The 17,126-nt window shown below is 40.2% G+C and overlaps 1 protein-coding gene across 1 annotated transcript; it reads right to left on the reverse strand.

Annotated features, from left to right (window-relative positions):
* Positions 1 to 4,232: 4,232 nt before the first annotated feature.
* On the reverse strand, positions 4,233 to 6,823 carry LOC148010469 (uncharacterized). The gene is made up of 4 exons (XM_087671933.1): positions 5,851 to 6,823; positions 5,623 to 5,758; positions 5,316 to 5,523; positions 4,233 to 4,705 (listed from the first exon to the last, which is right to left on the reverse strand). Exons 1-4 carry the CDS (start codon positions 6,647 to 6,649, stop codon positions 4,397 to 4,399), a joined length of 1,452 nt encoding a protein of 483 aa, XP_087528059.1. The 5' UTR covers positions 6,650 to 6,823; the 3' UTR covers positions 4,233 to 4,396.
* Positions 6,824 to 17,126: the final 10,303 nt, after the last annotated feature.

The raw sequence follows: 17,126 nt of genomic DNA on the forward strand, positions 1-17,126 counted from the left end.
ATGCCTCAAGAGAAGGTCAGTGATGATCACAAAAAGGAGAGGTACCAATGGACAGCCCTGCCTAATTGATCTGCGTAGAGGAAATGGCTGGGAAAGCTTTCCATTCACCATTTCACATGACGTGGCATTGTTGAAGAGTGCACCCACCATGCCCAAATAAATGGGGCCAAACCCAAATGCTTGCATTGTAGACATAATGCACTTCTAGCTGATTCTGTCCTATGCTTTATCAAGATCCATGTTGACTAGTACAAAGTCAGTATCCAACCCCAAAGCATGGTCAATGGAGAAAATAAGGTTGAGAACCACATCCTAAATTTTACTCCCATAAACAAAGCCATATTGCCTAGGATGTATGCCTTTCCCTAACAAGAACTTAATTTTGCCCGATAGTAACTTGGCTAAAATTTTGTAGGTGAAGGGGAGCATGGTCAAAGGCCTCCAGTAGGATGGTTTGGACCTGTCGAGAGCTTTAGGCACAAGCTTTATGAGCCCAACATTACATTCTGCTGGAATCGTGCTTGTTTTCCTAACCCAGTTGAGGAGATGGACTAATTGTTCAGAACACGATTCCCAGAGAGCTTGGAAAAACTCGAGTGGGAGTCCATCAAGCCATGGAGTCTTCCCTTGCTTCATTCGATGGAGTGTGAATTTGATCTCCTTCTTAGTAAATGGTCTTTCAAGGTAGAGAGCATCTTCAAGCCGGATAGGGTTCACCACAATCCCAAGGAATTTGTGCGCCCTCATTTGGTAGTTCTCTAGCTCATCGGGCTCATTACCTACAATGTTAGAGAGATGTTCTTTGAATATCTGGAAAATTGGCCAATCGTCAATGTGCTTGGTTCCATTAATATCAACAATTTCTATGATGAGTTCTTTCTCCCATTTAAGCTTAAGTGCACCAAAGAAAAGTGAGGATGGTGCATCACCCAGCAGTTCCCATGTCCCCTTAAGCTGCACCTTTGCAGCAACTACTCTTGCTTCCTCAGATTCTCTCAATGTTTGTTCCACAACGAGGAGGGTAGACTACATATAGCAATCCTCAGGGTTGTGTTGCAACACTCTTAAAAGTGCTTCCCTTGCCTCAGTTGTGTGCTGGTCCATTTTCCTTCTTTGGTCAGCTTTCTGTTTGCCAAAACTTTTAGCTGCCTTAGTGACAGATTGCAAGCACCTAGTCCACCTATAGTCAAGTGTAATGCTTTCATCAACAGCATGGGCCCAAACACACTTCATTCGGTGAAGAAAGGCTTGTCTTTAAGGAATGAAGTATTTAGTTTAAAGGGAGGACCATTGGGGGTTCTGAATGAGAGCACCATCTTAAAAGTGATTAGGACCGACAGGTGATCAATAGCATGGGCCCAAACACACTTCATTTGGTGAAGAAAGGCCTTGCCTTTAAGGAATGGAGTATTTAGTTTAAAGGGAGGAGAACCATTGGGGGTTCTGAACCTTTGTACTACTACCGAGCCACCATGCGTCAAGATTAGCGTAGACTCTGTCAAGTATGATGGCTCTCCAGGTAGGGCCCACGTGTTTATTATGCCAAGTGAAGGGCATCAAGTTCTCTTGCTGGAAGAGTAGATTTAGATCTCTCATATCATGATTGTGTTGCAAGGCTTCCCATGCTATTCTCTCCCCCACCAACATGGATCCAAAACCACAGGATCAATCTGTTGGCAATAATGTCATATTCCAATCCCCTGCAAGCAATTACGATCAACCAAAGGTTTGCGAGTGATTTTCTTGAGAGACAATCTGGTCTACTTCTTCTTCACTTTGGCTGTGGTTCATCCATCCTTTGGCGGGGCATTTCCCTTTTGTGTCTACGTGGAGTTGGTAGGATGTTGCTCGAAAGCCCTATCCATGGCAATCCCTGCATTTTGTATACTTTGGGTGGGTTTAGCAGGAGGCTTGCCAGTTGCCCCTTCTTGTTGCTTCTTCTCCATCTCCGATTCCTTGACCTTAGATGGTTCAGCTTGGGTTTTGTCTTCTTGATCTTGCATTTGAGAGCCATTATTAGATGTAGTGTTCTACTGCTAAAATTTTTTGGGGCAATTTCAGGCAAAATGCCCGTTCTCACGACACTTATAACAAGCATCTAAAAAAGGAGAGAATTTGAGCTCAACCAGCACCTCAAAGCCCGACGGATCCATAATCTCGAGGTAATCTAGAGGCTCGTTTCTCTGATCCCATAGCAAACAAGCCCGTCATTTAGCTTTGAGTTTGCCAAAAAGGGTAGCAAGAGAGGGCACATAGAGGACTTTGCCCAAACCTTGGGCAATTTTCTCAACCTCTTTGTCAAGCCAAATTGGGAGGTCAATAAAGGAGACCCATACCAGGCATTCGTGCATGAGAACCCCTTCGAGAGAAAATGAAGCACTCCACGGGATCATATGCACCAAGTTGCCTCTGTGCCCCACAACAGAGCCAATGACCCAATCACATTCAACTTTGGTTTCCACCAAGACCAAGTAGAAGCCTTTCCCAATGAATCTGTATTACTGAAGGGTGGCCTTTCCACCGTAGGTACTGCCAAACCAATCTCGTCCTCACTAGGAGGACGTCCCATGAAATAGAGAAAAAGACTAGCAAAGAGTATGTCAACATACCTTTGTTTAACCCTATCAAAGATGAAGAAAATCAAGGCTTTGTGTACTTTCTTGTTAGTCTAAGCGATGGCAACTTTGTAGGCTTCATTGATCTTGATCTAGTCATGTCGCAATTGTTTCTCGACTTCCACCATATCAATGCTACATGTTTGAGGGCCTCTCTATAATCCATGTGCAAGGCCTGCTCTATGCTCAAAACTTCATCCACATTCTCCATTCTTTGCATTTTGCCTGAAGCGATGCCTCCTACATGCATGCAAGTAGGGAACAAATACCATCTGCCAATGTGACCCACAAAATGGGGCAAAGGAACTCTCTACAAGGCGAAGGAGCTCTTAGTTGTCTCTCCCGTCTCTAGCTCTCAATTCTCTCCATGATCATTCCAAATTCTAATACATTCAAAAGGAAAATACAAGAAAGCATTCAAAACATACATGAGACTAGTATGATGTTTTGAATGTTGAATTCAAAGTATGATGTTTTGAATGTTGAATTCAAAACATACATGAGACTAGTATGATGTTGATTACAAAGCATTCAAAACATACATGAGACTACCAAGTGTCAAGACAATCACGACTTTCAATAAAGACGATCTTGCCCATTCTTAATAAAGACGGTCTTCATTACTCTCAATATTGCTTCACATTATTTTGATACTAAATATGCATTAGAAACTCTTCCTCATTAGAAATACTTCCAATAGGTAAATACCTCTATTAAGGCCCTACTAGCATATGTCACATTCACATGAAAAGCTCATCCCATTAGATCCTTGGATGATGTTATGCCAATGTTACACCCAATGTGTTTAAGGCTCAACTCTATGAAGCACAATCTTGTGGACGAAAATGATGTTCAATGATAAACTCTAGCATTGTGGACATGAGAATCTTGAGCTTTTTTTCTTGGACTATAACTTTTGCCAAAAGCAAACATAAGAGCAAAAGTAATAGCCTTCTAATATGCATCCCTAGTGAAGTTAGCATAAGTTGTCTTCTTTGCGTTGTTCAATGCTTATTAAAGGACCCTCTTCATGTGTGCAGAAGAGGGGTTGTCCTCCACATTGAACAAAGCCTAGCCAGCCCATCTTACATTAAGGAAGCACTCAATAGATCCTCTTAGGGTAGGGTATATCCCATTACAACCTTAAAATTCTATTCTGTAATCGTCTCTGAAAATTTCAAAGATCTCTAGCATTCCTTGCTGTCTCCTCATGTTCAAAGTGGTCCTAAGTCCAAGATAAGCACTCTCTACGATCTTTTACTGTTTGTTAAAGAGAGCAGATTCATACGATATCCAATATATTATATAAAGTACATAAATGTATGTAAAGTTGTTGCGATCTTTTTCTCTTTGTTATAAAGAGAGCAGGTTCTAACTTCTTGTCATATTCGATTTAGTATGTAAAGTACCTAACAGTGCGTCAAGTATCTAAAAGGAATGCACTACCTACCTAAAGAATCGCGGGGTATGTGTTTCAATGGTTCACCATCAGATCAAGCACGATATATCACTAGCAGGGCAACAACAACACAGAGCAAACCAGCGTAATTTTAAGAACTGATACGGGGGGAGAGAGCTTTGGCTATGGGAGACACCAAAATGAGATTGACAAGTGGGTTTTTCAGAGCTTGAAAATCTAGATTATGTTGTTTAACATGATGCTTGCAAAGCCCCCAACCAAAAAGATGGTAACAGGGCACACACACACTATTTTCTTCTTAGGACTGTTCCTGCCATGTTAACCAAAAACCCTCTTCTCCATCTCTGCTGAAAGGGCTTGCTCATGAATGATGGCGTGTGTTGTCATTGAGGAGTTGGATGGAAGAGCGAAGGAATGTGAGGATCTGGGAGCGGGAGAAGACAGGGGAGGGGAAGATGAAGGAGAGGAGGAGCTCGGGCCCTTGCAGGAGGGCCTCCCCCACGCACACGCAGGGCCCCACGAAGTGCATGGACGAGAAGGGCCCCAGCGTCCCCACCAGCCCAAGCTCGCGCACCCCTTTCCATTGCGCCTCCATCGGACCATCCACAAACAATGTGAACAGGTTGGTCCGCATCGTTGAGTTCGGTGTCATCGATGGGTGCTTCATCACCTGCACACACACACAGCAGTAACCTTACATCACAAATTCACCGTAAGACTTGTCTCAATCCTGTACATAGCTGAGTGACTGAATCAGACGGCTGGCAATCAAATGACCAATTAAGAGTGTTCTGTAACATTGTACATCGATGATAGCTAAGTGACTGAATAAGAGGGCAATCAGTAGAGCATTTAATAGACTTGTGTAACATTGATCAGGCAACACCAAACAAGAGGGCAATCGATAGATAATGAATAATTCCTCTGCACCGTTACTAACTCCAACTTCAGCTACTAGTTAGGTTTCTAGCCCATGTATGCGCAAGTGTAGCATAGCGGTTTGAGCAGATGGGTTTCTAGCCCAAGTGAATTATGCATATGGGTTTAATAGCCCTCGTGATTCTAACATCTGGGTGACTGCAAGCATGCGTTAGTCTAACTTGTCCGAGAGTATGAAAAGCCCTAAGATGTTAACGTAACGGTGGTCTTTGTATTCAGGCAACCACGTGTAAAGATGGGTTTATGACGAATCCCTCAAAGTCATGAGGAAAAATGAATAAAGACATGTTTTGCATACAAGATGACCTCAGACCATGTCTGCATTCTGAAACCGATCTTACCTGAGAGAATAGCATGGCAAGCACTGGCATTTCTGAGAATTGCTTGGACTTTCCAAGATCCTTCTCAATGGAATCAGCGACCTGGCGAGCAAAGTCCCAGAACTCAACAGCTCCCTTCACTTTCCCGTTTTGTGGTATCCCGAGTGAGTAATTCCCCAGCACCGCCTCAGCCAGCTTTGGCTCGAGCATGGCACGGCAGTCCAGCACGCTGCAGTTATACAGTACCACTAACTTAACCATCAAACAAGACCATGCTCTCGGACAAGACTAACCATCCAGTGTGTAGAACAGAGTCTAAACTCCATACCATGTGAAGGAGAATTCGTCTTGTTTCTTCTCTTTCAGCTCCTTCACATCAGCAGCTGTTTTAAGAATGGCAGCACACAAGGCTGCTGCATAGGTAATGTTCTCTTTCTTGCAAGCCGCAAACAGAGAGGCAGTAGCTGCACGCAAATATCAAAATCAAGGCCAACAATTGACGGCGACTTACTCGATGAGTAACATATTCATAACCTGAGATGCTGCATAACCACACCTTCTTTGCCAAGGCTTGCCGTCACCACATCAGATTGGAATGCAGGTTTGTTGGAGGCATTGTAACTGGGGTTGAAGGGCAACAGAGCATGTCGCTTGGCATTATATGCATAATTCACAGCATCCATACCTTTCTGCAACAAGCCCTTGGAAGCCTTGCCCTTGGGGATAAAGTCCTCAATGGCCTGCAACAGAGCATCGCCACCTGCACCGGAGTACACCGAAGGCCGGCCCTCGACAGCTGAGTTCAGACAAGACAGGAACTCTTGAGCTACGAGGCATGCAGATTGCCTGTCCAAGGCACCACTGTGGAATTTGAGCACAACAATGGTCTGATGTCGGCTTGAGTTCGGGTAGGAGTGCACTCGGAAAACATTCAGAGGGGGTAGGGGCTTCCCCTCTGGATTGACAAAGCCTACATTGAGCTCCTGAGAGACAATCTTATGGAGGGCAAGGCTGCCATGCTTGTCATGGTGGTCATCTGGGAAGAAGAGGACACCATCATGGTCTACATCATCAACATTGGGCCATGGCTTCTCCAGAACCAGCTGGGAAGCGGAAGATGCCGCAGCTGCAGACTGGAGGCAGATCTTGCCCTTGGCATTCTCCACAATCTGGGCTCTTAGGAGGATATGGCGATCCAGGAGCTCCTTAGTAACACCAGAGACATGGGCTAGGTCCAGAGCTCTGTTAAGCAGGGCTCCGAACGCAACGATGCCGGTCCCTCCGGCAGTGCTCTTGGTCCAATTATCCTCTGTCGCTCCCAGGGGCCTGCTGTGGGCGGGGATGTCAGAAGCCATGGAAGCTTAATAACTATCGAAGAACCACAGAGAGACCTGAGAGGGGAGGCAATCCGCAGTGTGTCAGGTAGCTTTGAAACAATGAGACGGTGCACTTGATGAGGAGATCTCGATCACAGAGGCTGCTATTTATTCATATGCTGAGCTATGAGTGGTCTTGGGGGTTGGTGGGAAAGGAATGTGAGGGACGGAAGAGAGACAATAACCCCGTCCTCTTTTCCTCCCCGTCTCTCTTGTCGACCTAAAAGCCCTCCTGGCGTATTCACTTGAAAGGTGGTGGAGTAAATTCAATGCTATATAGGTACAGGAGGCGGTGTGGCAGTTGTGGTGGGTAGTTGGGTACAGATGTCAAGTGAAACCAGCCTCCCTTTGTTTCACCCTCCCTTTACATAGCTTTATCTGCTTATAAGTTATGATCATTGATGATCAAGTGAATAAAAGCCCAGCCACGCCTAAGTACATGGACGGTTGGACCTAGTGTGGATGGGGCATTGGGGTGTGGCAGCACAAGCCTAGGACTATGCTAGTGTTGCTACTTCTGTGAACCTCGCCACATAGCACACCATCTAAGCCATGAATATAATTCGAGAATAGGAAAAGCGATTAGACAAGCATTTCGGGAGAGAGAGAGAGAGAGAGATATGTGTGGTGCCATGTAGTGAGACTTGAGGGAGTCTTTGTAGTCCCTCTAGTGAAGAAAGGGTTGAAGCTGTGGGCATTTCGGGAGAGAGAGAGAGAGAGAGAGATTTGTGTGGTGCTATGTAGTGAGACTTGAGGGAGTCTTTGTAGTCCCTCTAGTGCAGAAAGGGTTGAAGCTGTGGGCCTTGGTGCTTCAAGAAGTCAAGTATTGCTTCCCTGCGACTCTAAACCAGGACTTCTTGGACCTACCTAAATCTCAAGACCGACTCTAAATCCACTAGAGTCGCCAAGTTATGATGATTAAGTAAATTCCTAAGGGGATAAGTTATCATAGTCAATAGAAACAACATGTGCCCCAAAGACGAGTTTCTATTGTAAGCAATCCCCGATGAAGAAAAAGGTGAGTTAAGGAGGCCTCACCCCTATCTAGGTTAAAACACCCGTGTGTGGCCCTGTGTCCACCAAAAAAAAAAGTAACCTAGCATTTTCTTATTACAAAGTGGGGCCAACTCTATGACATGGGGGAAGGTGAAGTGGGTATACAAAATATATCAAAGCCCGATCACACCTAAGTCGATGTATCTAAGGTGGAGGGGTAGTGACAAGAAAGCATTGAAGCCACACATAAGTAACAACTTTTTATGGACCATGCAAATCCAGAAAGAAGCCAATTTCAAGCCCCATTTGAGACCTATAAGGTTCCTGTTAGTAGTTTTTGGGTATTCTAGAATTTTAGTTGTGTCGATCAAAAGTGGATATATAGGTTACAAATTTCGAATTTGTAAGTTTTGAGATATTTGCTAAGAACAAAATGCAAGTTCTATTTGCAAATAAGTTATAGATTATATATGCTGTTGTGAAAGGTTGTAGAAGAGTTGCTTGTTGTTTTATATTAATTTTGTGATAATGGTAGAGAATAATGGAAACTCCATCATTGAGAAGATGGACAAGAACAACTACCCAATGTAGAAGTTTCATGTAATAAACTTTCTTATTGAAAAATGTCTCTTCACGTTTGTTTTAAGTAAAGAAAAGGAACTAGGCTAAATAATCCTATGACTGTAGAAGAATTAAAGGCATGGAAAGAATGGAATGTAAAATATAACAATATAATGTATTGGCTATCTGTAACTATTGATAATACTATGCTAGGACATATTAGAAATGCAAAAAATTCACATGTAGCTTAGACAATCTTTGAGAATTTATTTTTAGTAAATACGAAATTATATAAGATTCAACTCAAGCAAGAGTAAGATACTTTGAAGAAAGGAAATATGCTTATAAATGAGTATGTTTTGAAGGTGAAAAACACTGCATATGTCTTAGCAGCTTAGAGATAAAGGGAGCTCTAGAGGAAGAGGTGGATGATAGAACAGAGGTTCTAGCAATTTTGATATTGTTCGTCATTATTGTGGCAAACCAAGTCATATTGTGGTCTAGTATTATGCTAAGAAAGATGGTATTTGTAGTGGAAAACAAAAAGGAAACTATGCATCATCTTCAAATAGAATGAAGATAAAAATGAGTGTTTGTTTGTTACGTAGCATATGGTGAATGGTATTACAGGAAAGGAGATACATGGTGATTTATAGTATGTTGATTTAGGTATATCTAATCATATGACTAACCATGTTGAATGGTTTGGAGAGATGCAAGAAACTTACAAAATCTAGGTTATATGTAGATGGTTGATAATTGATGTCATTCAGTCTCATCCACTAGAAAAGTTTCCTTGTCCTTACATGATGATCAGATAAGACAAGACGTATTGCATGTGCCATCCATCCCAAAGTATTAGTGTTTCTTGGTCAAATAGTAGAGCAAGGGCTACAAGTTTGATTTAATGTCAAATGTTATTTTAAGAACAATTTAAATGATAGGTGCAGGTTGGTCTCAAAAGAAAGTAGAGTTGATTACATGTTAACTTTAGATGTTGGAATTTTTGCTATGAATGTTGCTATATATGCTAGAGGTAAAGGAGTAGTCCAATATATTGAAATATGATATAAAAATATTGGACATGCAAATGTACAAAGGATAAAATTAATGTAGTCTAAAGGTTAGCCAAAAAGAAATTGTTAAAATATTTTTAGTTTGAAGCTGTTGATATTGTTATCTATATTATGAATAGAACTCTCACAGTTGTAGTTCATGGCATGACCTCCGAATAATGCTTTATAGGCAAGAATGCTGATGTGTCACACTTGAAAATTTTTTGTTGTATTGTATATGTTCATATGTAAGATGGGCTATGAAAGATGCTTGATCTAAAGGATGAAAAATGTATTCTCGTTGGATAGTCTTTAGAGAAGAAAGGATATCGTTGTTATAAACCTATCAACAAGCGAGTTTAGAGTGAACATGGATATTATTTTTTATGAGATGAGCAATTGGTATGCATCTAGTGGTGATGCATTGGATGATGATGATGATGATAATAATAGTCATATGTAGAAAGAAAAGCAAGAATTACGAAGTCTCAGTAGACCAAAAATTATAATCTAGTACTAGATTTACACTTAGCTCTTGGTCTGGAGATTAAATAGTCCCATATCTTCTGGTGCATCTACTAGTGTTGCACATAAAGACAAAGGGAAGAAAAAAGTATCAGATGGTGATGATACATCTGCTCATCATTTGGGATTTGATGGAGATTCCAATGGTTTAGAGAGTTTGGATGATGATTTTGGTATTTATTTAGTCAGGACACCAGGTATACAGAGACCATATGGTAATATAAATGCTCCACTAAGTGTCCCAGTGATATGTAGGTCTAGTAGGGTCAGATACCCTATTAAAAGATTTGATTTTGAACGTTATGCAACTCGCCATTATGCTTATATGGTAAAGATGGTTGAGCATGTTGAGCCCACTTGTTTTGAGGATACTGTTGGTCATACTCATTGGGATGTGGCAATGGATGGGGAGATAATTGCATTAGAGGCCAATAAGACTTGGGATCTAGTATCGTTTCCTAAGGATAAGAAAGCTATTGGCTATAAGTGGATCTACAAAATTAAGCATAATGTAAATGGTTTTATTAGCAGGTATAAGGCTAGGATGGTTACTAAAGACTATGTTCAAACATATGGAATAGATTATGAAGATACATTCAACCTAGTTGTCATGATGGTAATTGTTAGATGTGTGATTACCTTGACAGTAGCCAAATGTTGGAGTTTGCAGCAAATGGATATAAAGAATGCCTTCTTGTATGCGATGAATTGTAAAAAGAGGTGTATATGGAGCAACCAATAGGTTATGAGGATCTAGAGCATTTCACATATGTATGCAGGTTAAAGAAGACACTCTATGGGTTTAAGCAAGCAACTAGAGCATTGTCTTTATGGGACGTTCAATTGATACTTAATACTCCTCTCATCACAAAGCCGCTCAAATACCTTAGAGACATATTCACCCTTGTTATCAAATTATAGGCATTTCAGCCTATGCCTAGATTGGTTCTCAACTATGGTAAGAAAATGTTGAAAGATAGATATCACCTCTAATTTCTACTAAATGTGATAGGCCCAAACCTTATGTGAATAATTATGCATAAACATGAGAAAATACTTAGCACCACCTAATGACTGTTAGGGTATGGAACTACATACATTTGAATGAACAAAAGCCAAAGGCACACCCGCGTGTACATAGAGCTATATTTTTAATGAGATTTACATATGTGATTGCTGTATAAACAATTATCACAAGAGTCAAAACATGAGTAGTCAAGAGGTGGCAAATAATCCAAATGAGTGAGTACTTTCATTTATTTCAGGGACATATGTCCCAAATGTCAATGCAAAAGAGATACATCAGGAAGATCGATCATGGCCAAGATATGATTAACATATTTAGATATGGCAAAGAGTATAGGCTCCTAACCTTGGTACCTTTAGTAAAAAAAAAAGACCACCATGAGTGATCTTCCATGTAGAAACATCAAAAGAGACATGATACTTATCATCATCCAACTATCCAATTGAGATAAGGCCTCTAGTAAAAGCCACGATATGTCATATATCATGAAGCAGAATAGGAGCACCAATACCAAACTATAGTCTAACATTACCTATGGCCATGATATCCAATGTAGTGTCACCTCCTAGTATAATAGAATCCATAATAGTATGGTAGCTATGAAGCCTATGACGATGCTTGATAACATGGAATGAAGCCCTAGAATCAAGAAGCCAACACTGAGAGTAAGAAGACAAAGCATTGGTTGACCGAGTGATATCAAGTAAAGGATGCAATTATCTGAACTATATTTCAAGGTATTTAGATCTTCTATCTTAATACTAGATTTAGGAACAATGTTGCAATCATACGACAATTTGACATTGTCCTATATTTTCCTTTGCCTTTTTTGCACCTATCATTGCACATCGTATGGCACTTATGTGACCTTGTTGCTATGCACAATAATGGCAACAAGTAAGAGAGGACTTAGGACCATTGGACTTACTATGTGATTGCCCAAGAGACTTAGACTTGCCCATGTTGGGCTATGATCTCTACCATGATTATAATTCCCATGTCCACCATTTTTGCCTCTCACTGTAAGTGCATGAGAAGTATGGGTTGCATCAATATTCTTCCTGTTCACTTCTTCTATAAGTAAAGCTCTCTCTATATCATTGTATTTAAAACCATATTTAGGAGTATTGGCACTCATAGCAGTATGAAATATATCCCACAATACTAATAGTATGATAAGCAAGAACAAAGACTTTATGTTATCCCTAAACTGAATGCCTTGTGAGATAAGCTGGCTAAAAATAGAGTGGAACTCATTCAAATGAGTAGACATGGAAATGATCTCCTTCGTGTAAAGGTCCACAAGATTCTTCAACCAATACAACTTAGATTCGGGACTCTACTTATCATAAAGATCGCATATCTTTTTTCATAAATCATATATACTATCATCAATCAAAATAACATTGAAGTATATGTGCTTAGACAAAGACAATATAATAGAAGACTTGCATACCTCATCAAGCTCATCCCAATAATCTCTATCCCAATTTTCTAGCTTTATACCCCTTGCTTTCAATGGCTAACTACTCCTTTTGCATCGATTCTTGCTATATTTGAGACTTCCAATTCTTGAAGTTGTTGCCACCCAACATCTCTATGTTGAAGTTAGCACTACCATAAAGGTATTTGAAGCATCTACCATTATGCCTACAAACCAAATTGAGTATAATTTGTTGCAATAACTCCAAATTAGCCCCAAAATTTAGCTAAAGAGAGTAACATAGGAAAGAGACTAAGGTAATATATTGCTATCCACAAGTAGAAAGCATTAGAGCGCTCAAAACAAAGCATCTCCTTAGAGAGAAATTGCTAAGAAACAAATTTCAGCATAGCTATCCACAAAAATATAGTAAAGGACCATGTATCCATATGCAAATGACCACAAGAATAAGCTCCACTACTAGGGAGGTTTGGATTGCAACCAAGATGTAAATGCAACTAAGTAGAACAAGGCGAACCATAAACCACCAAGTATCAAAGACTATTAAGACATCCAAGCTATTAGATACATAGGTGCATGTAACAATGCATATCAAGCATGTACCCACCATTAAGAACCCACTAACAATGATAGGTATAGGGTATCTAAGCTCAAAAGCAAAGCAACCCATAATCATGAATCTTTGTAATGAATATTGCTTGCACAAATCATATAAGCATGAGAGAGTCTCCCATTGACTCAAAAGAGCCAAGCTCTGCAATGTCAGTATAAATGGCTCTGATTGGAAGTGAATCCAGAATTCCCAAAAGCACAAAAAAGCTCAATGCATCAAGTGCATAGCATCTAGGTGCTACTAAAATGCATTCAATTGATATCAAATACGAAGCTCTAAGCTCATCATAAGTATATCAGAGGATATATATTAATGCTAAGCATACATCTAAAATCCCCCCTCCTCTCTCTCTCTCTCTCTCTCTCTCTCTCTCTCTCTCTCTCTCTCTCTCTCTCTCTCTCTCTCTCTCTCTCTCTCTCTCTCTCTCTCTCTCTCTCTCTCTCTCTCTCTCTGTGCCTTACTCCATCAGTCTCATAGGTATTGCTTTTGCTTGTGTGCTTCCACTCAGGCTCTACCTTTTAATTGGTATCAAAATGGGTATTTGAGGAGCTTCTTAATTCTTTGCTTCAGCTTGGAATTCAAAGCTTCAGCTCAAGGTTTCATGGCAACTATTGTTTTTACCTCTTGAGGTATGCATTGAGTCTTCCCTTCTCCAAACTTATTCCAGCTTGCTCCCAACTTTTTGAGGAGCTTCCCAAGGCTTAGTTGAGCCTTGTTGAGTACTTATTGAGGTGAGAAACAACCATTCTATCCATTTTAAGTGGATATAGAGCATATAATTATGGAGCTTGACAATACTTTTGTATTTTAGCCATAACTTTTGCGTACAATATTAGATTCGGATATAGAGCATGATGAGAGCTAAAAATTTGAGCACTCATAGAGTTAATTTTATGTAGTTTAAAGTTCTCTATTTCACATAGAACATAATAGTTTTGGTTTGGACAACAAGCATTTGATTGGTTTATGCTTTATTAATGCTTATGAAAAATGCTTGTAATATGTGAATGATATATTGATGTTTTAAAAAGGTTTGGACTAATTAAAGCTTAATTAGCTAGTCATTAAAGTGTTTATTATTGTAATAATAGTTTGGACAACAAGCATACAACAATGAGGTTCATGCTTTTAATGCCTATTGTGCTTGCATGGTCTTTTGGATATGCTACATATCTACAGTTATGTCTAGCATTGATGTATGAGCTTGGATACGGTTATGAAATGCTTTAGCACTTGGATTTCGACTACATTTGATGTACTTGGACTTTAGTCAATTGCTTTAAGATTTCGTGCTCATTGAGTTTTATAGATATTGAAGCTTCATTGGACACATGGTCTTAGATGTATTTGTGATGCACTTGGAATCCCTAGATGCTTTGATGTATATGCTTATGGAATATATTGTTTACTGACACTTTGAGTTCATGATAGTCTTTGGTACGTGTGGTCTATGTTTAGTCATTGCTAGTTGCATTCTGTGTATCCTGGTTGCTATTCGAATATCCCTGAAAGTGGGAGCCTGATTTCTTGGCTATTTGTCCACAATTGGATTGACATATATTGTTGTCTTTATTTTAGCATTTCTATAATTATAATTTTTAGCATTGTCTTGGAGAGTAAACATTGTACTTTGGTTGTCTATTGCTTGCAGTTGGTGGATAGCTCTATACTTTGGTATTCTCTCCTATTTCACCCTTATTTTGGTTGAGTTTCGGGGGACTGATTTATAGTCATTTATAGCACCCCATTGTCCTCGATTTTGATTTCACCTATTGGAAGATGCAAATATGGTAGGTACTCGTTCAAAAGAAGCTAGTTAGGTTGTTGAAAACCAAGAGTGTAAAGCCAGAAGGCATGGATCAAGATGATTGAGATGAGTTGGATAAGCTATGTAAATCTACCTTTATACTATTATTGTCTAAAAATGTTTAATTCAATATTATAACACTTGAGGATAATGCCCAGTAGTTATGGGAAAATATATGTAATCTTTATGATAAGAAAATTTTTGCATCAGTGATCACATCATGTTAGTAAACGAACATGTTATAATGCTTCAAGTGTCAAAGAAAACCATGCAAAATGGCTAGAAATAAGGCTTTGAGACATTAGCAAATGGATTTAAAAAGAGCTAAGATCATAAGCTAAAAAATGTATTCTATGTGAATGCAATTCATTTATTTTATACAAAGAGAGAGAGAGAGAGAGAGAGAGAGTAGTTTATTATCATCCATAGAAGGACAAATTATGACCCATGGGACCTTTCTAGATATACAATGATTCTCCTCCCCCATGGTAGGAAAGGGTAGCTATGGTGAAAGAATGATCTATGCAATGTGGTTCTCCCGAAAGCATAACATGTGGATGATGAGAACTCCTAACTTCAATATAGGAGTAGTAGTCAAAAACTAGTGAAGTGGCCATTGTAAAGGGATATCAAAGTCAGCTGGGCATGTCATAATCATGTGCTCCTTTGATTCTACACTCTATAGTCCACACAGCTTGCATAACCTCGTCTCTCTTGCCTATCCACTCCATGAACCTGTATCGATCAATAAAGTGTGTGATCGAGTTCGAAGTTGTGCAATACTCTGTCTAAATACCATTGAGAGCAGGTTGTCTATGTATGGCTGCACGTGTGCCTTTGCCTGCATGTAGGATTCCCAACATGAAGGATAGATATGCATATTGTAATAAGCAAGTTTGCCATTTGCTCCCTTACTTTGATGTTTTGCTTGATACGCTCATAATAGGTCTAATTGAAATGTGTACATGCATATAACTTCGGATGCCATATTTAGATATCCATCCACTCCCCACCCTTAAACAATTTTCGCATATCCAGCACCCATTCTATTGAAAGCACTTTACTTTTCCATGTTTTCTATAGGTGTGTGCTAGCATCCCATGCCCGTTTGGGGAGCCTATTGTCATCCATTTGATGTACTTGGGTGGCATATCTCAGTACTTGGATCATAGCATGTACCTCAATTGGCCGACGGCCAGTTTTCAAAAGCATAAGTATATATGGTGTGGTGCTTTTGATGCCCAAATGTCTACAAATAAAAGCTTTCTACAGCTTCTCAATATTGTTCCATGCATATGAGGAGATGCTCCCCCCCCCCCCCAAACACTTCCACTCCATATAATACCGTCTATAGAATATATGCATTTGCGCTATGAAGTATGTACCCTGGGATATCTGGAATTCTACATGTCTCTTGCTCCCATATCTCGGCAAGGAACAAAATGTTAGCATCACCAACCATGGCATTAATGCTTTCACCTTTATGCCATGGAAACCCTCTGCAATTCCAAAACAACACCTTCACAAGTGCGCATCTCCCATGTGTTGCGCATCCCTATGCATCCTTTGAAGTGTTATCACTAGATTTCTTTTGCTTATTGTATTGCATCCGACGTTCCTCCCTTGAGGTATACTCAATTGGTGTCTAAAAGTATAGTTCTCTTACATGCATCCAATAGAGTACATACAATGGCTCTTGCCTTCCCATTGTCTTTCTTCTTGTCCATATGTCGAGCACCAAAGATGGGTACATTTGCCATGGCAAAATGCTTACAAAAAACTCTGTGACTTCCGTAGTAAGAGACAATGCAGTCTCATTATCTATTTTGGGAAATCCCCAAATAACCAGGTTTTGGACCCACTTTTCTCTTTCTTTACATTCATGTGCATCCACATCATCTACCATTGCATCACTGCCCTTTGCATGAAGTACATGCATGTCTCCATTTGGGGGAGTATGTGCTACTACTCCGGCCCATATTTTTGGTGTTTCCATGCATGTGCGTGTTGCCATAATCATTTCCAAGTTTGTGATTCTCTTGCCCCGTTCCTCCATAGTTTGTTCCAACTGTGCATTCTTGCTTTCCAATGCTTGCCACTTAAGAGCCAAGCGTGTGATTTCTTGATTCTGTGCATTGATTGATGCTTGAAGTGTCGCCAAAAAATTCAATATCCCATCCTGTGAGATTTCTCCAACACATGGTTGCTCCAACATGCCAATAGAGAGAGGTGAACCTGTGGTTGTCGAGTTGGCTTTACTGCATGTGACAGATCATCCACTCTGAGGAAAGGCGCTCATTAGTATCTCCAACCGTAGTCATGTTTCCTTATTCTCATCTTCTTTATTGCTTTCAGATGATGTGCTGCTGAAATGGTGGCCACACCTTGCACCTCTGTCTCTACTGTGATGATGAAGGACAATTGCAAG

Source organism: Lygodium microphyllum, chromosome 29, assembly GCF_053477565.2.
Source record: "Lygodium microphyllum isolate KBCC chromosome 29, Lygodium_microphyllum_v1.1.10, whole genome shotgun sequence".
In the NCBI taxonomy this organism is placed as follows: domain Eukaryota; kingdom Viridiplantae; phylum Streptophyta; class Polypodiopsida; order Schizaeales; family Lygodiaceae; genus Lygodium; species Lygodium microphyllum.

Bases quoted from the DNA above. Each gene is read 5' to 3' on its own strand.
- LOC148010469 (XM_087671933.1), bottom strand. From the start codon at position 6,649: ATGGCTTCTGACATCCCCGCCCACAGCAGGCCCCTGGGAGCGACAGAG. The intron at 5,759-5,850 runs GTGTGGTTATGC...ATTTGCGTGCAG, and splicing joins GGCAAGCCTTGGCAAAGAAG to CTACTGCCTCTCTGTTTGCG. The intron at 4,706-5,315 runs GTAAGATCGGTT...GTGTGTGTGCAG, and splicing joins TTGCCATGCTATTCTCTCAG to GTGATGAAGCACCCATCGAT.